Genomic DNA, 23,060 nt, shown 5'->3' on the forward strand with positions numbered 1-23,060 from the left:
CAGCTCCTGGGGCTTCATCTCGGCACAACTTCAAATAATTCAGAAACCTTCATTTGCCATGACTGTCTTACACAGAAGGACACTGGGTAGCGGATCAGAGAGGGAAAGTCACTGTTCCAAGGCCACACAGCTGGTCAGTGGCAGAGCTAAGATATCAACTCAGGTTTGAGCCCATGACCTTGAGGGCTCAACACTGTCTTCCTCCATCTCCGAGACCACAGCTGTCCCCGCATCGGAGACAGAGCTCACAGCCACTGCAGTGCGGTGTACGTCATGAGTCACAGAGGTTGGGAGCGCAGGCTCCGGGGCGGTGAGACCCCCTACTCCTCTCTGAGAGCGACCTCCCTGAGTCTGCTCCCACAGCTGCAAATCTGGGCTAACCTAGCTCTGCTGGAAGGAGTCAGCCCAGAGAAAGTGCTCAGCCTCCTGTACTCTGTACTGTCAGGTACACAGTAAGTGCTCAGTAATGGTGGTGTAACGCCTCAAAAGAGCTGTTCCCTGGTCACCTCCAAAGTTGCTTAAAACCACCTGGGGTTGGCCCAGTAGTGATCAGGGTCCTCCAAATGCTGTCTCGGGATGTGGCTGGGACCAGGCTGGGATCCTTCAACTCTGATTGCAGGTCCCAGAGCCCAGGATACTGGAAGCCCCAAGGCAGTGACCCCTGGGGAGGGAAAAGGAACCCACAGGGGCTGCCTGCTCAGCCCAGCTCACCTTGAACCCTGAGGGTGAAGAGCTTCTCAGCGGAGCCCGCCTGGTTCTCAGCCACACACATGTAGCTGGCGGCGTCGGCCACCTCTGCCGTGGAAACCTGTGGGTGCAGGAAGCCATGCCTGGGTGATGCCTGAGGCCCCTTGGACACCACCCCCCACACCTCAGGAATGACTGTGAGGACTCCCTCCCTTCCTCCCATCCCATGCCAGGGACGCAGGCACCAGGCAGCTCATGGAGACCTAGAACCTCCTCCATCCAGGGCCTTGTATGGCGCTCAGGAGTGGGCGTGAGGTTGGTGTTGGGTGGTTCTCTGTAGCAAACCAGATGTGACAAGCGCCTCCCCCACCCCTGTGGAGGGCCATGCTGTGTGTGGGGGGCTCCTGGGGTCCCTGCAGCTCTGTGTCTGCACATGGAGTGACTCAGGGGGCTGCCTGATGTCTGAGTGCTGGGCACGGCTCTGCATGTGCCAGCTGGTGGTCCGGGGAAGGCTGCTCTGTGCGGTGCTAGGCTCTGGGTCCCCCACTCATATGCATCCTTTGCTAGGCGTCTCCTGAAGCTCTGGATGCTGTGCACAGGCCTGTGCTGGCCCAGCATGGCGCCTCACAGGTGATTCTTGGCTGGGCTCCAGCATGGGTCCCAGCAAAGAGCCTCATTTGCAGATAGCCGACCCCTCCCTGGCTCCCAGACAAGTGGTGCTGGGCCTCAGCAGCCGCAGCCCCTAGCACGTGCAGGGGGCTGCCCTGACCTGCAAGACTTGCCCGTCCTCCAGGACCTGCAGCCGTGGGCTCGGGGAGACAGGCAGCCCATTCTGGAGCCACGAGATGGTGGGCACGGGGTTTCCCAGGGCCGGGCACTGCAGGCTGACGGTGCTGCTGGCATTCACCGTCACCTCTTCCACCAGCTCCTCTGTGGCGCCCAGGATCACAGGTGGGGCTGGGGGTGGGGGAGAGGAGGCTGAGGGGCCGGCACAGGTCCCTGGGGGTGGGGGTCGCCATGGAGGTGAGGGTGGCACTTGGTGTCAGGTGCCGGCTGGGATCCTCATGCCCTTCTCTCCAAGCCCTCCCAATCCCTGATGCAGCTAAGGAATCAGGGGCACAGAAAGGGCTGCGATTTGCTCGATGTCACACAGCCAGGAAGCTTCTGACTTGGATGGAACCTGTGCCCAGTCCTGCATGATTTTTGAGGTTGAGCTTTTAACTCCAATTTCAACCTCTGAGCACAGCGAAACTGTGCGCACTTTGCCTCTGCCCCTTCCGAGGGAGGCTCTTATGGCGCCTGCAGTCCCGGGAATCACCGCCTGCAGGCCCCGCCACTCACTCAGCACCAGCAGCTCGTAGTGCAGCCAGTCCTCGCCCACCTCGTTGGATGCCTTGCATGAGTACTTCCCGGCATCCTCCGCCCGCACCAGGGGGATCTGCAGGACCCGGCCTCCTGCAGGGACACGGGACAGAGGCCTGAGCTCAGGCACAAGAGTCACCCCCAAGAGCAAGGACGCTGCTCCCTCCTCTGGAGTGGACCTGGGACATGTGACTGTCCCCTGCCTCATCTGTGAAATGAAGAGAATCAGCCTGTCCTGCCCAGCTCACGCGTGGAGTGGAGTCAAGTCAGGGCACAGCCACCACTTGCTGTGTGCCAGGCCCTGGACGGCACATTCTGGGCCTGTCCCACAATGCCTCTGTGGGGCACACACTGTTGTCACTCCCATCTTACAGATGGCAAACCTGAGCCTTCATGGCAGTGTTCGGCGTGACGGCAATGGTTGCTGGCTCAGCTTTGCTGTTGTGCTGAGCCCAGCTTCTTGGCAAGGGCAGAGTCCAAGCAGAGACTCAGGAGGCAGGGGAGATAGCTCCTGGGGCTGTGGTGGTTGGTGGGGTTAGAAGCAGGGGTGGGGGCAGGGGAAGCATTGCCTGGGACACTCTGTGATCAAAAGCCAGCCAGGGGCCAGGTACAGTGGCTCATGCCTACAATCCCAGCACTTTGGGAGGCTGAGGCGGGTGGATCACCTGAGGTCAGTAGTTCAAGACCAACCTGGCCAACGTGGCGAAACCCCATCTCTACTAAAAATACAAAAATTCGCTGGGTGTGGTAGCGCACACCTGTAATCCTAGCTACTCAGAAGGCTGAGGCAGGAGAATCGCTTGAACCCAGGAGGCAGAGGTTGCAGTGAGCTGAGATTACGCCATTGCACTGCAGCCTGGGCAACAGAGGAAGACTCTATCTCAGAAAAAAAAAAAAAAAAAAAAGAGCAGCCAAGGCCAGAGCCTGGCATCTATGGGGGCTGGAGTTGATCTCCAGGGGGGGCCTGGTCAGGGTTACTGTATGCTCAGATTTCCAGGTTGGGGCTGGCTGGCCCGGGGCTGTGGGTGGCTTGACCAGGTTAAGAGCCTGCAGAACCCCATGGCCAGGATTGAGGCAGCAGTGGCATTGTAGGGGTCAGCTGATGTTTGAGGAAAAGGTCAGGGTAAGAATTCAGGTCAGCTGTGACCATGACGCCTATGTTCTCAGGATTAGAGAACAGAGGTTAGACGTCAGTTGCCAGGGTGAGAGGTGAGTGGTAGGGTTGGAGGTAAGTGGGTGGGACTGGGGGGCAGTTGGTGGCTGTGGTCTGGGTTCAGCTATTGGTTGGGATTAGCTGATGGTTAGAGTCTGATTGAGATCAGCAGGTGACAGAGCCTACTGTGCACCCAGGACTTGGGGTCAGGATCAGTGGTCAGTGGCCAGGTTAAGGGGTCCGTCCAGAGGTTTCTGACAGGAACTAACAGCGTTCAGTAAGAGTTGCACTCCTGGATAGGCAAGAGGCCTCCTTCTTTTTTTTTTTTTTTCTTTTTTTCTTTTTTTGAGATAGGGTCTTGACCTGTCACTCAGGCTGGAGTGCAGTGGTATGATCACGGCTCACTGCAGCCTTGACCTCCTGGGCTTAAGGGATCCTCCTTCTTCAGCCTCCCAAGTAGCTGGGTCCACAGGTACATGCCACCATGCCCAGCTAGATTTAAAATATTTTGTACAGATGGGGTCTCACAGTGTTGCCCAGGCTGGTCTTGAATACCCGGGCTCAAGCGATCCTCCCACCTCGGCCTCCCAAAGTGTTGGGATTACAGGTGTGAGCCACCGCGCCCAGCCACCTCCTTTTTTTGCAAGCACCAAAGTAGAAACCCTGGTCTGATTCTGCTCATTGGAGACCTGTGCAACTGACCGCTGCTCTCCAAAACCAGCCCCACCGCTGGTCCATCTCCGGCAGGACACAGTTCAAATCTCAAACAGAGAGACCACCCAGGCCTCCCTCATGAGCCAGGTGGGCCGGGCATTTCTAAGCCCTGCGTGGTCCTGGAGTCTTTTAAGTCAAAATCACCTACAAAAAATTATTCTAAAAGATTTACTTTAAAAAATTAAATTACCTTAAATAAATAAACAAATACCACTTAGATGGTGAAAGAAAAAAACAAAACTTGGCTGAGTGCAGTGGCTCACCCCTGTAATCCCAGCATGTTGGGAGGCCGAGGCGGGCGGATCACCTGAGTTTGGGAGTTTGAGACCAGCCTGTCCAACATGGAAAAACCCCATCTGTACTAAAAATGCAAAAAGTAGCCAGGCGTGGTGGCGCATGCCTGTAATCCCAGCTACTCGGGAGGCTGAGGCAGGAGAATCGCTTGAACCCAGGAGGTGGAGGTTGCAGTGAGCCGAGGTCGCACCATTGCACTCCAACCTGGGCAACAAGAGCGAAACTCTATCTCAAAAGATAAAAATAGAAAAAAGAAAAAGAAAAAAAAAAAACCCAGACACACAAGACATGAGTTCAGCCACCACAGTGTGGCCTTCAATGTCCAGCCAGAGCTTCGTCAGCGTTTGGGGTCATGAGCTTTGCTGACGATTAACGAAGGAGTCAGCTGCCTCTGCAGAGAAAGTGTCAGCTTCTGCCAATCGTTTAAGGACATTAGGGATCTTGAAGCCCAGAAGGGCATGCCCCATGGTAGGAGGCTCTGCTCTATAAACCAGAGACAAAAGGCAATCCAGTCTTTGCCTTCACACAGGCAAAGAACTTGTACCCCCAGTTTACAAATTGCAGTTAAGGTCCAAAGTGGTTGTGTGCTCTGCTTAAGGTCACACAGCAGGCAGCACACAGGAGAGCTCAAAGCGCCCACTTTCTTCACGCAGCCCTGACCCACCTTGCAGCACAGACACCCCATCCCCGGCCGAGAGGGGCCGATCCTCTTTGTACCAGGTGAGCTCCGGGGGTGGGATTGCGTTGGTGTCGCAGTACAGGTAGGCTGGGTTGTTCTCCACAATCTCCCTGTATTCCGTTACTCCGCCCCGGGCCTCCTGCTCCCGGGACAGGATCTCGAAGGCTGCACTGGCATCACCCACCTTCTGGAACATGGGGGGCACTGGGTGGGGGAGACAAAGCCCTTAGGAAGCACAGCAGAGGGGTGGGGAATGCACCTCTGCTCACACAGATTCTCATCCCAGCCTCTCCCAGGTGCGGAAATCCATTATTTGAGCCATTCCCTTAGGTCAGGGCATTTCTTAAATTCCCTCACTTCCTAAACCAGTGTTTATTGAGCAACTACTATGTGCTAGGCACTAGGATAAGGCTCCTTCCCTAAGCAGCTCGTGTCTAATGGATGCTAAAGACTCCCTGTAACGTGGAAATATTTTGCACAGTTGGAAGCCAGATACTAAGCTTTAGCCAACGTTTATCAGAGCACAGAAGCACAAAATCATCAGCTTTAGAAATGGAGGGGGCCCTCAAGGTCACCTGCTTTGATCACCTGCATTTTACAAAGGATCAAATTAAGGCCCGGAGGGGGCCATGTCATCCCCAGGTTGTCCCCAGGTAACAACCAGTTCATGACAGAGCCAGGGCTAGAGGACTGGTGGCCAGAAGCACTGGAGATGACAAAGGGCAGCCCAGAGCAGTCGTTGCTCCTGCCAGGACAGTCCACAGGCATCGTGTAGCAAAACCTTGTTCTGAACACTTATCCATCGCCCAGATTGCCTGTCAGCCTCCTGACTCCCTGCCTCCCCTTTCTAGCCTCCCAGCCTCCTGCTCCCAGCCTCCCCTTCCCACCTCCCTGCCTCCTCCTCCCAGCCTCCCTTTCCCAGCCTCCCCATCCCAGCCTCCCACTCCCAGCTCCCTGCCCTCTAGCCACCCCTTCCTACTTTCCACCCTCCCCCTCCTAACCTTCCCCTCCCAGACTCCCCTTCCCAGCCTCCCCATCCCAGCTTACCAGCCTCCTCATCCCAGTCTCCCAGCCTCCCCATCCCAGCCTCCCACTCCCAGCTCCCTGCCCTCCAGCCTCCCCTTCCTACCTTCCACCCTCCCCCTCCCAACCTCCCCCTCCCAGACTCCCTTTCCCAGCTTCCCTTTCCCAGCCTCCCACTCCCAGCTCCCTGCCCTCCAGCCTCCCCTTCCTACCTTCCACCCTCCCCGTCCCAACCTCCCCCTCCTAGACTCCCCTTCACAGCCTCCTCATCCCAGCTCCCAGCCTCCTCTTCCCAGCCTCCTTCCCAGCCTCCTCATCCCAGCCTCTTAGCCTCTCCCTCCATCTCCACAGCCTCCCCCCAGCCTCCCCCATGCAGCCTTCCAGCATCCCCCTCCTAGCTTCCTCTTTCTAGCCTCTCAGCCCCCGCTCCCAGCCTCCCAGCCTCTCCCTCCCAGCCTCTCTGACGCCCGGCTCCCTCCTTTCCTTCCTTCACTTTTTAAAAAGGAAAATGTCAAACACTGACGAAAGTGAGAGAAGAATATAATGAGCCCCAGGCACCCACAAGGAGTTTCAATCACTGAGGCAGCCACTCAGCTTACTCTCGACCAGAGATTCCGAAGCAAATCCCCAGGTTTCCCTAACATCGTGAGAGGCATCTGGCAGAGGGGCTACGAGTGTGGGGTTCTGGCTCAACCAGACCATTCCAGCCTCCACCACTCAGTTCTGTGGTTTGGGGCCAGAGTCCTCATGTCTTTGGCTTTGGTCCCTCGAGGCAGAGGGGTTGGGGCAGGATGCTGCTCTGGGCTGCTAAGATGAGCCAGTGGGAGATGCCGTGGGCGGCATGTGAGCTGCAGGACACACGGTGGGTGCCTGCGGAGGGCCAGCCCCGCAATGTCCTCATACTGGCCGAAGCCCCACCCCCAGCCCACTGGTGCCACGCACCCTGGATGAGCACGTTGAAGTCCTGGTCATCCTCGCCAGCCACGTTGGTGGCCACACACAGGTACCGCCCTGAGTCTGAGACCTGCGTGGGCTGGATCTGGAGCAGTCGCCCTTCGCCCAGGACATGCAGCCGCGGGCTGGGGGTCACGGGCTGCGAGGAAGACGAGGGGGTCGGGGGGAGGGAGATCAGAAATGAGGGGCCAAGAGCACCAAAACAATTGTGCTTATTTCTCAATACATTCTCCAAAAATGCAGCAAAAAGTGACAAGAACACGCTGAGAGGTTTATAAAACCAAATCCACAGAGCATAAAGATGAGAAGGGCCACACATGGGTGAAAATAGTAGAGTTTAAAGTTTACAAAGAGTTCAACTTTTTATTAAAAAATACGGCTGGGTGTGGTGGTCAGGCCTATAATCCTGGAACTTTGGGAGGCCAAGGTGGGCGGATCACAAGGTCAGGAGTTTGAGATCAGCCTGGCCAACGTGAAGAAGCCCCATCTCTACTTAAAATACAAAAAATTAGCCAGGCGTAGTGGTGTGTGCCTATAATCCCAGCTACTTGGGAGGCTGAGGCAGGAGAATCACTTGAACCCAGGAGGTGGAGGCCGCAGTGAGCCAAGATCGTGCAACTATACTCCAGCCTGGGTGACAGAGCGAGACTCTATCTCAAAAATAAAAATAAATAAATAAAATAAAATAAAGGCTGGGTCGGGTGCCTCACGCCTGTAATTCCAACACCTTGGGAGGCCAAGGTGGGTAGATCACCTGAGGTCAGGAGTGCGAGAGTAGCCTGGCCAACATGGTAAAACCCCATCTCTACCAAAAATTACAAAAATTAGCTGGGCATGGTGGTGGGCACCTGTAATTCCAGCTACTCAGGAGGCTGAGGCAAGAGAATTGCTTGAACCCAGGAGGCAGAGGTTACAGTGAGCCAAGATTGTACCACTGCACTCCAGCCTGGGTGACAGAGCAAGACTCCATCTCAAAAAAATAAAAATAAAAATAAAATAAAAATAAAAATAAAATAAAGAAAGGGTGGGTGGGGCCCGGGCCAGCTCTAGGGCCAGGTGCTTTAAGGGAAGCCTTTTCTGGAAGGTTCCAAGCAGAACCAGCTGGAAGCAGAGGTGAGAGCCAGAAGTGGCACAGGGGGTCCCACACTCACCTGTCCATCCTTGTACCAGTGGATGGTGGGTGGGGGCGCAGCCCAGCTCTCACACTCCAGGGTCAAGGTGCTGTTGACCTTGGTCTTCACCTCCTTCACGCCGACCTCCCCTAAGGGGTCGTCTTTGGAGATGGAAGGGGGGACTGAAAAGCACGAGGGGTCTGAGAGCAGAGCTGGGGGATGGGTGCTGAGACCCTGAGCTTACCCTGGTCCTGGGGGTAGCCCCAGAAATTGGGGCTGGCCCGAGAGACACAGGGATCCCAGAAGCTACCCTGCTCCTGTCTGTTCACTAGGGGAGACAGCATTTGTTTGTAAGGGTTATAGGACCGGGCAGGTCTGAGGCAGGAGAATTTCTGGGGTCACCTCAGAGGCCCTCCTTGGGGGTTCCAAGTCTCAATCTGCAGAGCCTCTGGTTATACCCCGATGCAGAAGTGGCAGGAGGAAGCTAGGACTGCAGTGGGTCTGGGAGCCCACGTGGCCCAAGTCCTAACTCACTGTTCTCTCGTCATCATGTCCTCTGGAGCCAGCCCTATCTGCCAGGTGACTGTCAGAGGACATGTGCCACATGGAGGCACCCTGGAGCACCAACGGTGGCTCAGGTGCCCGGGCCCGTGGGTTCCCGGATGGTCTTCTGCCCACCTGGCTGTGCCCCAGGATCCCCGACTCACTGAGCACTTCCACGTGGTAGTTTTTCACGGCCTCCCCGAGCTCGTTGGTGACCACGCAGGTATACTGACCGGCATCTTCCTTCTGGGCATTCAGGATCTGCAGCCCGTGGGTACCTGTGTGGGGGCCAGTGGCCAGGGTCACCCCAAATCTGCAGCCTCATGCCAGGCATAAGGACAAGCTCACTGGTCCTCTCCTCCAACCCTGATGACATGTCACCTGTCCCCTCCCTCCCTCCTCCCCACCAGAGGGCGTCACCTGGGAGCAGGTGGATGTTCCTGGAGGCCTCAAAAGGGGCCCCGTCCTTCATCCAGGTGATGTTGGGGGAAGGGAAGGCCAGCGCCTCGCAGATCAGAGAGATGGGGTTGTTGATGGTCACGGTCACCTCCTCGTCTGCACTGTCCTCAGCCACTCCCAGGATGGTAGGAGCCACTGCGATGGGGGGCCAGGGGCACTTGTGAGCAGAGATCCCTGACCCTAGGCTAAGGACCAGGAAAGCCTCAGACCCCGGTGCTTGGCCTTGGTTCTTCTGTCACTTACATTACCGAGATGGGAAACTGAGGCTCAGAGAAGCCCATGCCCGGGGTGGCCAGGCTTGAACTCAGGCCTGGGTGACCCAGAGCCCGGCTCTCCAAACACTAAGCAATACTACAAGGGAAAGCTGAATAATTTCTGCCTCCATTTCCCCCATAGCTTCTCAACATCCAGCCTCTCTACCAATTAACCAGAGGCTTCTCAATTCTGTTTGAGAGGGGAGCGGGAGTTGGGGGGCTTTGCTCCCCGCTGAGCAGAGTAGCTATGCTTTCATTGGTCCCAAGATTTCTTTTTTCAACCCCTGCAGGGGACTCTCCTTTTAACGGCCAACATTTTAGAAACAGATTTTTCTAAGCTGTTTCTAAGCCCCTCTCATTTGATAGACGCTCTGTTTCTCCAGGCTAACAGAATAGTAGGTATGTACTGTCCTCAGGACATGGAGAGACACCTGGCTGTGAATCCATCACCCTGGGGCCTGGCAATAACTTTGTGACCTCTCTGATCCCCAGGGCTTCATCAGTGACATGGGGACAAGCACATCTCCTACCTCCCAGTGTCATTGTGAAGATTCAATCAATCAGACCCGTTGAAATGCCTGGCCCATAGTAAATGTTCAGTCAATAGAGTCGCTATATGATTTTTGTTGTTAAACTCGGAAAGTTAGAAGAAAAATAGTAGAATGGTTTGTGGGAAGTTGTAAGGAGCCTGTCACCTTGCTTCTCCCTCCCTCCAGCACCTGCGATGGCCAGATGTCCAAAACTTACACAGGACACTGAGCTGGAAGTGTTTGGTCTTCTCCCCAACAGCGTTGGCTGCAATGCAGGAGTAGTGGCCAGCACTGGACAGGTTTGCCTGGAGGACCTGCAGGAGGACTCCGTCTGGGGAGATATGGTGGGCGTCTCCACCAGCCAGGGGCCGGCCATCTTTGAACCACGTGAGCTTGGGCTGTGGGTGGCCTGTGTACAGAGCAGAGAATGAGACAATTTGGCAGCCGTTGACTAGGGCAGCACAGGGGTCACAGGCTAGTCCCGGATGGGTCAGGGAATGTGAATTCTCCATCCCAGCCCAGAGGCCCATGAAGTACAACAAGCAGCAGCAGAAGCAGCCTGTGCCCCTTCCTCTGTGACTTGGCTGCCTTCTCCTTACTGGGCAATGGGTAGAGATCGCCTGGTACAGACAGGCGAGACAGAAAAACAAGCTATTCCTTCCATCCATCCATTCATCCACCTGCCCACACACCACCCACCCATCCATGCATCCAACCATCCATTCATCTACCTACTCACCTATCCTTCCATTCAATCAATCATCCATTCATCTCTCCATTCATCCACACGCCCACCCACCCGCCCATCCACCCACCCATCCACCCAACCATCCAACTATCCAACCATCCATTCACCTACCTACCCAACTATCCCTCCATTCAACCAATCATCCATTCATTTCTCCATTCATCCATCCACCCACCCATTCAACCACCCATCCACCCAACTGTCCAACCATCCATCCATCTACCTACCCACCTATCATTTTATTCAGCCAATCATTCATAAATCTCTCCACCCATCCATCCATCCATCTATGCACCCATCTACACATCCATCCATCCAACCCTCATTCATTCATCTACCCATTCACCTACCTATCCATCTATCCATCCATCCATCCATCCATGCATCCATTCACCCACCCACCCACCCACCCACCCATCCATCCATCCATCCATCCATCCTTCAACCCATAAGCATTAATGGGAGCCTACTCTGCAAGGCACTGGGGAAACCATGGTGACAAGGCAGCAACTGGGTCTTCAAGAAGCTCAGATGCCACAAGGCCACTATGGTCCAATGTGGGTCAGTGCTAGGGCAGGGAAGCACAGGGGCTTGTGGGAGCCCAGTGGAGGTGGCCCACTGGGCCTCAGGGGCCAGCCAAAGACTCCCTGTGGAGGGTCCTGAAAGCTGAGGTCTGTAGTGAGGTGGGGAGAGGGAAGAGTGTTCGGGACGGAAGAACACATGCAAAGAGGAGCCGGGACCTGATGCCGAGTCCAAGATGTAGAGAGACCCCAGTCAGGAGGAGTGGGGCTGGGGCAGGTGGGCAGATCCCCAGCGATCCCCTCCTTTCTGAAGCTGCCTTCCCACCCTTCTCCCAGCCCACCACATCATGTGGCCCTTACCTGTGACGTTGCACATTAGATGGGCAGTCTGTCCCTCAGGGACTTTGATCACCTCCTCCAGGTCCTCGTTCTCAATACTGGGAGGAACTGGGAGAAGCAGGGAGACAAATGGCTAGTGACTGGGGGGACTGGCCCGCGCAGGTTACACAATCACAGAACAGGAAGCCAAGGGCCCACCATTTCTTGTGCCTCAGTTTCCCCTCCCATGCCTGTTTCCATAGGGTGGTGAGTTTAAGAAACATTTCCTGCTGGCTGACGGAAGTACCAGTGCCTCAGAAGAAGACTCTGATGAGAGGCAGGCAGTCTTAGTGGTGTCGAAAATATTTGCCCCTTCCACTTTGGATTGTCCCTGCTGTTTCTGGAAAGTTCCATGGCAGCCTCAGAACAGAGGTTTCTTGTCACCTGGGCTGGAGTGCAGTGGCACAATCACTGCAGCCTCTGCCTCCTGAGTAGCTGAGACTATAGGTGTGTACCGCCACGCCCAGTTAATTTTTGTACATTTCGTAGAGATGGGGTTTCGCTACACTGCCCAGGCTTGAACAAAGGTTTTTGACGAGGCAAAGCGTACAAGGCTTAGCTTCTCCCTCCTTCTCTGTGCTGGACTCCTGCTACAGCATGAGCCATGAGTCTGGGGCCCTGCCTCTGGGAGTGCCCAGGCAGTGGGGAAGAGTTCATAGGGCACCCATGAGAATGGGGTTGTAACGCACCCAGCACCTCCACACTGAAGTTCCTCCGTGCCTCCCCAGCCTCGTTGCTTGCCAGGCATGAGTAGAGGCCACTGTCTTGCTCCTGTGTCTGAGTCATCTTCAGCATCCAGCCACCTGGGGAGGGAGGGGTGTGGGCCCCAAGCATGACTCTGAGCAGTGTTCTGTCCCAAGCTGAGCCCCCTGCTGCCCAGCAGGAAGAGGCATTATAATTAGATGTGTACGTGTCTGTCTCCCATTGTGTCCTGCTCCTCAGATCCAGAAACTGAGGCCCAGGAGGGTAAACAAATGGATGGCGCTGCCTGGAGATTAGACATGTACCAGAATAAATCTGAGGACCCTGCTCTAGCAAGAAGTATCTGTCACCCGGCCACCCCTGGCTCTGGGAATTGGCTGCAGCTGAAGGGAGAGCAATGGGTTATGTAGTCCTGGCCCAGCAGACCTCTGCTCTACTCTGACAGACATGGTAAAAGAGCTTCTCCTCCCAAGGACCTCTCAGGGAGAGACAGCTCCTCTCAGAGGAACCCAAGGGTCTCCCAAGACCAGTGTGGGGAGGGCAGATACACAGGACCCAGGCCACCACTGCTGTTACTGCAACCAGAGCAGACATAACTAATTGATTGCCACATTCCTTTCCACTGGGCCCAATGCAGTCTCCGAATTCCTATCCACAGAATGCACCCGGCAATTCTTACCAAGTGCTCAGAAGTGATGCCCAAGAGGAAATGTATTTGCCATCTCATCACAGGCTGCGTGGAACAACCGATGGGTGACTGAGGCATAGCCTCAGGGGCCTTGAAGTCCTTGCAGGATTTGGATGGGACAGAGACTCCTGGGCCTCAGTTCCTCATTTGTATACCAGCAAGAACCTCGCAAACCCATTTTATGAGGGGGATAAATATTCAGAGGAGAAGGTGCTTAGGTCAGCACATCCAAAAGCTTGCTACTGTTCTGTGGGATGTTATATGTAAGTGCCAACGTTTCGTTTTGTTTTTTTTCTGCAGGACTTATCAGAACCTTTGCTATGCAAATGTTCACTGTGGTTCTCTAGGTGAGCAGAGCAGGAAGCCTTTTCCAAATTTATCTAAATCCGTGATTTTTTTCCTGGAGCACCTCACCTGACTAGTGTTTTGGGCTACATTCTTTGGGGACCAGCAGCTGGAATGATTATTCCAACCAGGCCTGGCAGCTCAGGGTCAGAGGTCATGGGCATGTAATGGATAGAGGCAGAGGCAGAGGCAGAGGGCCTGCCTGATTCCCAGGATCCAACCTTGACTGGTATCTTACCTGCCAGCAGGTAGGTGTCCTCCCCAGGGCTGACAGGCTCCTCCCCTCGGAACCAGCGGATGGCCGGGGGCGGGATCCCTGTGGCTTCACAGAGCAGAGTTAAGGGGCTGTGCAAGGCGGCAGTGATGTTGGTCAGCGGGTCCAAGTCTCCGATGAGCTCTGGGGGCACTGGACACAAAGAAGAAGCCACATTCAGGGTGCAGATCGGGGCTGTGCGCTTCATGCTCCTTCCCTAGCCCCACTGACTGCCCCCCAACTCCACCCAATTGGGAGAGTCTGAGGAGTGGAAGTGATGAGAGCAGAGCTGCTCCCCCTAAAACGAGGACACCTAGGAGGGAGCCAGTGGCGCCACAGGCTGGGCTCTGGAGTCAGGCAGGCTCCTTGGGCCTCAGTCTCCCCAAGCCCTCAGCGGGCTGCTGGGGGATTCAACAGCAACACATGAAAGTACCCAGTCCAGTGCCTGGGCAGGGCAAGCACTGAGTCAGTGGGACTGGAATTCGTGTAAAGCTGAGGCCAGATGTGCTTCCTAAATCCACATGTGGAAGCTAAGTGGCAGTGCTGCAGTTCTGAAGGAACCTGTTCCTGAAGGAAGCCACTCTCTATCCAGGGAGACGGGGTGTTGGGGATATCTGGGTGAGGCTCGAGATCCCAGCAATGGTGAGGGGGCTCCTCCCTAAACTGATCCCTGCCCACCTCTCCCACCCTATCTCTTACCATTCTCTGTCTCCACCCTGAATTATCCCCTCAGGCATACAGTAAGAGCTCAGTAAATGATTGGAATGCATGAGGCTGCCTCAGCAACCCTCTACCTGGCACGTGCTTCCCCTCATCCAGCAGCTGCCTAACTCCTACTTACCTTCTATGGTCCAGCTTAAAGGGGACCTCCTCTGGGAGGCTGCCCTGACCTGCCCCAACAGTATTCCAGGTTTTCCTGGTCTCTCACAAGCCCCTGAATTCTCCCCATCACATACCAGTCATGCAGGACAGGGACTGCTTACTTCCCCAGTGCCCAGAACAGAGTAGGGGAAGAGTGAACCCAGGAGAGAGAGAGGGAGGGAGGAGAGGTGAATTGGGGGAAATTGGGGCCATTTGTGACCAGTCCTGATTGTGAGAACAGTGCTGGTGGCTTCCCCCAGCAGCAGCTCTCATTAGAGCCCTGACTCCAGAAAGAACAGGTGTGACCCAAGGATCACAGCCTGAGGGCTGCACCTGGAGATTGAACCGGCCTTGCCCGCTCTCATCTGCCTCAACCCACCCTCCTCCAGCAGCTGCCGGTCCTCACCCAGCACAGAGAGCTCAAACCTCCTCTCTGCCCTCCCAGCCAGGTTCTCGGCCACACAGCTGTAGCGTCCGGCGTGGGCAGCCCGGGCCCGCTCTACACGCAGGCTCTGACCCTGGTTCTGCAGCTGCAGGCCCAGCTCGCCCCCCACGGGCTGGCCATCCTGCTCCCATGTCACTGTCGGAGGGGGTTTCCCTGTGGCGTTGCACTCCAGAGTGGTCACTCCATCCTGGACCACGGAGACCTGTGTGGGAAGCTCCCAGGGACCGGCAATCTGAGGGGGAACTGTAGGGATGGGGAGAAAGCCCATCAGAGAAAGCTGCTGAGGCCACCAGGCACCACACACTTGCCCCGGACCCCGTAGGGACACACCCTCTCCCCTTGCCATCGCCAGCTGTGTCACCTCATGACCTCACCTCTCCTGGCCTCCATTTTCCTTCCCAACAATGGGGTCATAACAGCAACCTACTGCTAGAGCCTGGGAGTCACAGGCAGGCCTGCTATGTGGGGAACCACCCTTTTGGGCTGTGTGACGGGTTTTCTTCCTCAAAAACCAGAGATTTCCTGGAGCTTCAACAGTTGTTGGGACTGGTTGGGGGTGGAAAATTATTCTGTGGGTGGGATTCTCCTCAGGATGTTGAACAGCACTTTTCCTGATTTTATTTTCCAGCAGAATTTTTACAAGGCTGGGGGATTTCATTGCTTCACTGCAGGACCAGGTGATACGGTTTAGGTTTCCATCACATAGAGGAGCTTCACATAACGCTCACACTTCCTCTGGGTTTCCAGCTGTTTCAGCTGTGGCTTTTCTCCTCCGGACCACTGGGGGACCCTTAGGGATTGTGCTACAGCCCCCCTGCCTGCCATGCTTAGGTTAGTGAGAAGCTGTGTGGGAGGGGCAGTCAAAATGCCACGTGATACGTTTTGGCTGTGTCCCCACCCAAATCTCATCTCGAACTGTAATCCCACGTGTGGAGGTAGGGGCCTGGTGGGAGGTGACTGGATCATGGGGGCGGTTTCCTCTATGCTGTTCTTGTGGTAGTGAGTGAGTCAGTCAGTTCTCATGACATCTGCTTGTTTGATAAGTGTCTGGTGCTTCCCCCCTTCGCGCTCTCTCTCCTGCCGAAATGGAAGGTGTGCCTTCCCTCCCCTTCACCTTCTGCCATGATTGTAAGTTTCCTGAGGCCTCCCCAGCCATGTGGAACCGTGAGTCGATTAAGCCTCTTGTTTATAAGTAGTATCTTTAGAGCAGTGTGAGAATGGACTCACACACCAGGAATCTGAGGGAGGAGAAAGCCTGCACCACACACCATCACTTCCCTGTATTTGCTCCTATTTGAGGGCAGTACCTGCCCAGTCAGCCCATGATCCCAGACCCTCCCAGCGCCCGCCCGGCTCACCCACCGTGCACCTCCAGCTGCAGGTCCTGGCTGCTGTTCCCCGCCACGTTGCTGCACTCACAGGTGTATGTTCCTTCCTGAGCCAGCTGGGCCTGTCCCAGGTACAGCAGCCTCCCCACAGCCGACACCTGCTGGAGACCAGCCCCCTCCCCGGGGAGGGGTTGACCTGGGTGCAGGGAAAAAGAAACTCCTGGTCCAGGGTATTTGCAAGGACATGATGTCTTCCCACCGGGAAAGTGCGTCCTCCCACCCATTCTTGCCAACTCCTGCTCATCCTTCAGGTGTCCATGTAGACACTACCTCTTCCAGGAAGCCTTACGTGAGTGCCATATCTGGTCCTGGTGCCTCTTCTGAGCTCCTCCCTATCCCCCTAGGCTTCTCCCCATCACAGATCTGCCTACAGGTGCCCCATCTGAATCTTACTCTGGCCTGGGCCCTCCAGAATGGCAGACCCTGCCTCAATTTCCTTCTGGGATCATTTTTTTTTTTTTTTGAGACAGAGTCTCGCTGTGTTGCCCAGGCTGGAGTTCAGTGCCACGATCTCGGCTCACTACAACCTCTGCCTCCTGGGTTCAGGTGATTCTCATGCCTCAGCATCCCGAGTAGCTGGGATCACAGGTGCACACCAACACACCCGGCTAATTTTTAACGGGGTTTCACCATGTTAGTTAGGCTGGTCTTGAACTCCTGACCTCAGGTGATCCACTGCTTCAACCTCCCAAAGTGCTGGGATTACAGGCGTGAGCCACCGCGACCAGCCTCCCCCTGGGATCCTTAGTGGCTCCCCAGGGCCTGGCACACAGCAGGGCTCAATAAAGGCTACTGACGGAATGACCATCCATTTAGCTATAGTGGCCTGAGGAGGACGACCAGGCAACTGGTAGACCTGGCATCAAGACGACCTCTTGTAGGAGGAGGAGGATTTGTCAACCTTGACCTATTGGATTAAACCCTTCCCACCTCTGTTTCTAGAGGAGGAGACCTCTGGACTGGGTCATGACTCAATATGCATGTCCCAGCACGGAAGCAGACCCAGTGGCCACATGGCATTGCTTCCTCCCTCTCTGTCCTGGTGACCTCAGCTTGTCTTGCTACTCCCAGGCTGCTTCCTAGCCCAGATCTCTCCTCTGAGCTCCAGACACCTGTCTCTCACCATCCACTGGACACCTCACTAGGCGTTTAGCAGATGGCTCAAGATTAATTCACCCCAAATGCTAGGTCTTTCTACCATACCTGCCCCTGGGATCTCCCATCCTGGTAATGGCAGCTCCATTCTCTTCCATCATCCCTGATTCCCCACCTCCTCTCATTCCTCCATCCAAGCAGCATTCCTGCCCCAGGACCCTTGCACTTACCCTTACCTCCGCCTGGGATGCGTTTCCCTGTGATATTCTCATGTTCAGCCCTGACCTTTTCAAGTCTGCTTGGTCAAGCCTTCCTGGCCACCCAACTTAAAACCGCAAATCCTACAACCCCCCAGGATATCTTCCCCGGCTTCCTAGCTTTATTTTTCTCCATAGCATTTATCACTTAGGGTACCGAGTCATGTACTAACTGTGTGTTTATTATCTGACTGCCCCCACTGTGAGGGTAGGAATCTGTTTTATCATCTGCTGTATTTCCAGTGCCTAGAACAGGGCCTGGCACAGTCGCTCAATAAATATTGGTTAAATGGGCTGGGTGCAGTGGCTCATGCCTGTAATCCCAGCACTTTGGGAGACCGAGGTGGGCAGATCACCTGAGGTCAGGAGTTCGAGACCAGCCCGCCCAACATGGTGAAACCCTGTCTCTACTAAAAATATATAAATTAGCCGGGCATGGTGGCACCTGCCTGTAATCCCAGCTACTCGGGAGGCTGAAGCAGGAGAATCACTCCAACCCAGGAGGCGGAGGTTGCAATGATCTGAGATCGCACCACTGCACGCCAGCCTGGGCAATAGAGCAAGATGCTGTCTCAAAAAAGAAAAAAAAATTGGTGAAGCGAATTCCAAATGTTTTTTGAGCACCTTTTTTGTACATACACTGAACTTGGAATTCAGCAGTGGTCAAGGTGGTGCCTCACAGGGGTCACAGACTAATGGAGGAACACACACAGGACTAATGTGGGTGACATGACAAGTGACAGGGACTGCATCAGGGAGGCTCTGTCCCAGCCTGGCAGTCAAGGAGGGCTTCCTGGAAGAAGGGACGTCTGAAGTGAGGCCTGAAGATCAATCCAGCTCTTACTGGCAGAGCAGGACCAGGGGCTCCTGCAGGCTCAGGGACTGAGGAGAGAGGGGCTGGGCGAAGTGTCACTTCTGTAACCAGCATCCCCGCCCCCTCGAGCCATAAGTCTCGCCATCTCAGCTAGGCTCTGGGGTGGGGGTAACCAGTGGGGGCTGGGCATAGCCTCCTTGTGCCTGGCAATGAGGTGGGGCTGGGCAAGGGCAGCAATCCTACCGTCCTTCCTCCAGGAGATCTTGGGGAAGGGGACGCCCCGGCATTCGCAGGACAGCCTGGCAGGATGTCCCTCGCTCACGGTCAGGGTGTGGGATTCCCTCGAAGGGAACACTGGAGCGACTGAGTCAGAGCAGAGAGAGGGTTAGTGGGGGTGGGACTGGGATGGGGAGGGGATGAGCAAGGCGAGGGCAGGCTGGAGGAGGGCTGTGTCCTGGGACCCAATCAAGGTAACAGCCCCCTCCCCGTGCCCGGCCCGGGAGACCCTCACCCCAGACGTTGAGATTGTAGTGTTTCTCTGAGCGGCCAGCCTGATTCAGTGCCTCACAGGTGTAGCGGCCCGCATCCCACACGTTGGCTCTGTCCACCTGGCCGAGAGCAGAGACACCCCATAGGTGGGGACAGCACAGAGATGGGTGAGCCCTGGACAGACTGTGTGACTGCAGGCACGTCACGTGACATCGCTGAGCCCCAGGTTCCCCACCTGGAGCACAGGGCAGGGACAGCATCTCCCCACCAGCTGCACCAGGAAGTTTCCAGAAGCCGGTGCCTGTGGTGGGCCTGAGAAGGGCCCCCCGGATGGCAGCCCTGCCAGCCTCCCCACCTTCACATCCACGGCCCAGATCTGCTAAGGGGAAGGCATGTGACTGGATCAGACCTGCTCCTGCCTTTCATCTGCTCCCAGCCTCTTTGGAAAGCCCAAGAAAACAGACCCGAAGAGAAGGTGGAGGAAGAAGGTTGGTGGGGTGCAGGGGACCTGTACTCAGGGGTCAGATCCTGACCTGGGGGTGCTGGGGCTAGGCTGTGGCTTTGAAGAATGAACGGAAGGAGGGGAAGCCAAATGACAGTGCTCTGAGTTGGGAATGATCATATCACAAGGTGTAGAAGGGTGGGAGGAGGAGCAGGCAGGTGAGGTAGGTTCTAACCCAACAGCTGGCACCACTCAGCTGATTCAGGGGCCCTGAGGGAGGCCCTGAGGACCCAGTCCTGGGGTTTTGTCCCCCATCCCCTGGGAGGAAGAGGGCTTGTAGGTCACTGAGCTGGGGCACCTGCAGGCCCCATCCTGCCTGTGGCCCGAGGTGGAGGCCTGCTTGGCTGACTGGGGACCTGCACACCTGCAGCAATGCTTTGTCTGCGGAGAGGTAGACTCCAGGCCGTGGTTCCAGGGGCCGCCCGTCCTTCCACCAGCTCAGCACAGGAGGGGGCATGGCGTGGCTCTGGCACTCCAGGGCCACTGACTCATTGGCCACGACGGACACATTCAGCTCTTCTCCGAGGATACTCGGGGGCACTGTGGGAGGGGGCAGGAGAGGGGCTCCCTCAGGCACATGGGGGGGGCTGGCAAGGAGGGGCCACACCCTGGGTCAGGCCTAGCTACTCGTGGCAGCCTGGAGTGCCCACCCTTCCTCTGCCTTCAGTCCTGCTTCAGAGGAGCCAGTCTGAGTAAGATTGTCGCGATATCTACATCCCAGATTTTTGCAGCACATTTCCACAGAGGGAAACTGGGGAAGGAAACTCAGGGTCTCCCTGTTATTCCTTACATACGTCTGTGAATCTACAATTATCCACAGTTATCTCAAAACTTTCTAAAATTTAAAATTTTTGTTAAAAAATTTTTTTAAAGCAGGTCTCAGAACCACCTTTTGCCCCTGAAACAAAAATAACCAGCGCGGCTTTGCAGGAAGGAACGCAGGGTCCAGGGGGAGAACTCCTGGGGTGGAATCCTGCCTTCCACCACTCGCTCACCATGCGAGGCCCTTGGGATGCTACTTACACTCCTGGGCCTCAGTCTCCTCATCTGTAAAGTGGGGATAATGAAAATCTCCACCTGGTGGGGCCGCCATGAAGTTAAATCCAATGGCACAGGTGGGGTTCTTGGGCATACGATATGTGTTAACCATCTTCACTCCAGCAAAGGGAAAGAGCTAGAATCAAATCCTTCGTACCACCTCCCACCTAAGACTAAGTTCATTCGCTTTCTCTTTCCTTCTTTCCTTTTCTTCCTTCCTTCCATCCTTCCCTCTTTCCTTCCTTCCTTCCTTCCTTCCTTCCTTCCTTCCTTCCTTCCTTCCTTCCTTCCTGCCTGCCTGCCTGCCTGCCTTCCTTCCTTCCTGCCTTCCTTCCTTCCTTCTCTCTCTTTTTCTCTCTTTCTTTCTTTCTTCCTTTCTTTTTTTTTTTTGACAGAGTCTGGCTCTATTGCCCAGGCTGGAGTGCAGTGACATGATCTCAGCTCACTGCAACCTCCACATCCCAGGTTCAAGTGATGCTCCTGCTTCAGCCTTTCAAGTAGTTGGGACTACAGGTGCACACCACCACACCCAGCTATTTTTTTTTTTTTTGTATTTTTAGTAGAGATGGGGTTTCATCATGTTGGCCAAGCTGGTCTCGAACTCCTGACCTCAAGTGATCCACCCACCTCAACTTCCCAAAGTGCTGGGATTACAGGCATGAGCCACCGCACCCAGCTCCCAGCATTCCTTCTTATACCCCCACAGAGCCCCAGAAAAACCCAGAGGAGGACATTTAAAAATAAGCTCCTGTGGTTGCAGCAGCTTCGTGAGCTCAGGGGCTTAGTGAGTCCCCATGGTGACCTTTGAGGTGAATGCTATTCTTCCCATTTTGCAGATGAAGAAATGGTGGCTCAGAGAAGCAAAGTGACCAGCTCAAAGTCACAGAGGCAGGGTTTGAACCCCAGGTCGGTGACACTCAAGAGCCAGATTTCCTAACCATCACTCCACGCTGCTCCTGCTACTTCACACCGCTTCCGCCTCTCCCTGAACATAGGGCAGAACTCCTGGCTATGCGGGGCCACCTGCCCACCCTCCCACCCGTTGCGGGAGCTCACACTCCAGGGCGGGTCTGGAGCTCACTGATCCGTACTGGAAGGCAGCTGTTCTCAGGTGGGCACTCCTCCATCCACCCAGCCCCTCTCCCTTTGGAAGTGACCGGGAATGCCCCCCACCCCATCTCCTTGGAGTTGCTGCTCTGAACCACGTGCCTTTCCCAGTCTGAGACTCACTGTGGACTTGCAGGACGACATCCCGGCGGTCCTCGCCCACCGCGCTCACAGCCACGCAGGAGTACCTCCCAGAGTCGGAGGCCCGGGCGCTGGTCAAGGTGAGGACCCGGCCCCCAGGGAAGACCTGTGACCCCAGGGGGAAAGCCCAAATTAGGCAATTGTCCTGCTGTTGCACACCCCAAGGGGCAGAACCTCACCTGCCCAAGCTGGCCCTGCTGCCGGGCACGCCTGGACAGCCTGCCCCAGACCCTCAGAGCCCCTCATGATGCAGGGAAACTGAGGGTTGCATCTGGGCCTCTGGACCTCTGCCAGCTGGCAGGCAATGACATTGGACCTCAGGAAGAGTCCTCTAGAGCCCCTCTGTCCACTCGTCACACATGGCCAATGAGCCCTTGAAATGTGGCCAGGCCAAATTGAGATGGGCCCCAGGTACAAAATACGCCACAGACGACAAAGAGTTAATATGAAAAGAAGAATATAAAATATCTCAATAACTATTTTTTGTTGATCTCATGATGAAATGAAGCTATTTTGGATATAGTGGATTAGCTAACGTGTATTATTAACATTGATCTCACCTGTTTCTTTTTACTCAGTTTACTGTGGCTACAAGAACATTTACAATGACATAGATGGTTCATGTTCATGGAATGCATCATTACCATTGGGCACTGTGGCTCCAGCCTCTCTGTTCAGCCTCACCTCCCTCCAGCCCTCGGCCCTGGGCTATCGCTGCTTCTCCCTCACCCTAAGCTCCCAGGGCTACTTCACACCGTTCCCAGCATCCATGGGAGGTGCAGGGAGGTGAGCCGGGGTCACCCAGCCCTACTGACCTGCAAGCCAGGGGTTCCTGCAGGGGACACAGGGTTTCCATCCTTCAGCCACATCAGTATGGGGCCGGGGGCACCGGTGGCATTGCAGGTCAGCCGGACAGGGGTGTTGACCAACACAGGGCCTGGCAGGCTGGGTGGCAGTGTGATTCGAGGGGGCACTGCAGGGCAGGGGTGACAGGGGGCACAGGCTGAGCCCCACTGGGGCAAAGCAGGCAGGGCCCCTGGCTGGGCACCCCTGCAGGAGCACACAGTCACAGCAAAAGCACAAGGACAGCCATCCAGACACAGGCTCTGAGCCACTCCACTGCCCCTGAAGCTACTCATTCCATCCTTTTAACACCACCACGAGGCTTCTACAAATGGGAAACTGAGGCTCACAGAGAGGAAGTCACCTGCCCCAAGGCTGACCAGCCAGGAAGCAGCACTCGCATGCAGGCCTCTGGTCAGCAGAAGGTCATTTATTATGGGGACAGGGAGCGGACCAAGGATCCCTGGACGGTGCTACTTCCTAACTCAGGGGTGTGAGATTAAATACCGTATTACAGGCAGTCCCCTTTCGGCGGAAAATAGCCAGAAGATTCCATTGTATCTGGGAGGCACCAGCCATGATGCCCAGGGTCCCAGGCCCCTGCCCAGCTACCCACTGTTCTTAGACCCAACCTCTCCCATGGCCCATGAGGCCCAAGAGGTCCATATGGCCACCAGCACC

At 55.7% G+C, this 23,060-nt stretch overlaps 1 protein-coding gene across 6 annotated transcripts in view; it reads right to left on the bottom strand.

Annotated features, from left to right (window-relative positions):
• Nucleotides 1–23,060, bottom strand: part of HMCN2 (hemicentin 2) — a 178,851-nt gene that overhangs the window by 51,569 nt on the left and 104,222 nt on the right. For all 6 annotated transcript variants that reach the window (XR_012424259.1, XR_012424260.1, XM_065529996.1 and 3 more), the window contains exons 39-57: nucleotides 22,352–22,509; nucleotides 21,519–21,642; nucleotides 19,615–19,790; nucleotides 18,771–18,867; nucleotides 18,503–18,622; nucleotides 16,068–16,229; nucleotides 14,667–14,948; nucleotides 13,385–13,552; nucleotides 12,101–12,214; nucleotides 11,394–11,480; nucleotides 9,982–10,173; nucleotides 8,942–9,115; nucleotides 8,686–8,799; nucleotides 8,018–8,160; nucleotides 6,855–7,005; nucleotides 4,875–5,093; nucleotides 2,029–2,142; nucleotides 1,457–1,644; nucleotides 712–808 (exon numbers count right to left, since the gene is read on the bottom strand). Coding sequence is in view for 4 of the 6 variants with exons in the window: in XM_065529996.1 (XP_065386068.1) it covers nucleotides 712–808; nucleotides 1,457–1,644; nucleotides 2,029–2,142; nucleotides 4,875–5,093; nucleotides 6,855–7,005; nucleotides 8,018–8,160; nucleotides 8,686–8,799; nucleotides 8,942–9,115; nucleotides 9,982–10,173; nucleotides 11,394–11,480; nucleotides 12,101–12,214; nucleotides 13,385–13,552; nucleotides 14,667–14,948; nucleotides 16,068–16,229; nucleotides 18,503–18,622; nucleotides 18,771–18,867; nucleotides 19,615–19,790; nucleotides 21,519–21,642; nucleotides 22,352–22,509 (2,880 nt within the window). In the remaining 2 variants the exon portion in view is untranslated. The remainder of the gene's footprint in view (nucleotides 1–711; nucleotides 809–1,456; nucleotides 1,645–2,028; nucleotides 2,143–4,874; nucleotides 5,094–6,854; nucleotides 7,006–8,017; nucleotides 8,161–8,685; nucleotides 8,800–8,941; nucleotides 9,116–9,981; nucleotides 10,174–11,393; nucleotides 11,481–12,100; nucleotides 12,215–13,384; nucleotides 13,553–14,666; nucleotides 14,949–16,067; nucleotides 16,230–18,502; nucleotides 18,623–18,770; nucleotides 18,868–19,614; nucleotides 19,791–21,518; nucleotides 21,643–22,351; nucleotides 22,510–23,060) is intronic.

This window comes from Macaca fascicularis, chromosome 15 (assembly GCF_037993035.2).
Source record: "Macaca fascicularis isolate 582-1 chromosome 15, T2T-MFA8v1.1".
In the NCBI taxonomy this organism is placed as follows: Eukaryota; Metazoa; Chordata; class Mammalia; order Primates; family Cercopithecidae; genus Macaca; species Macaca fascicularis.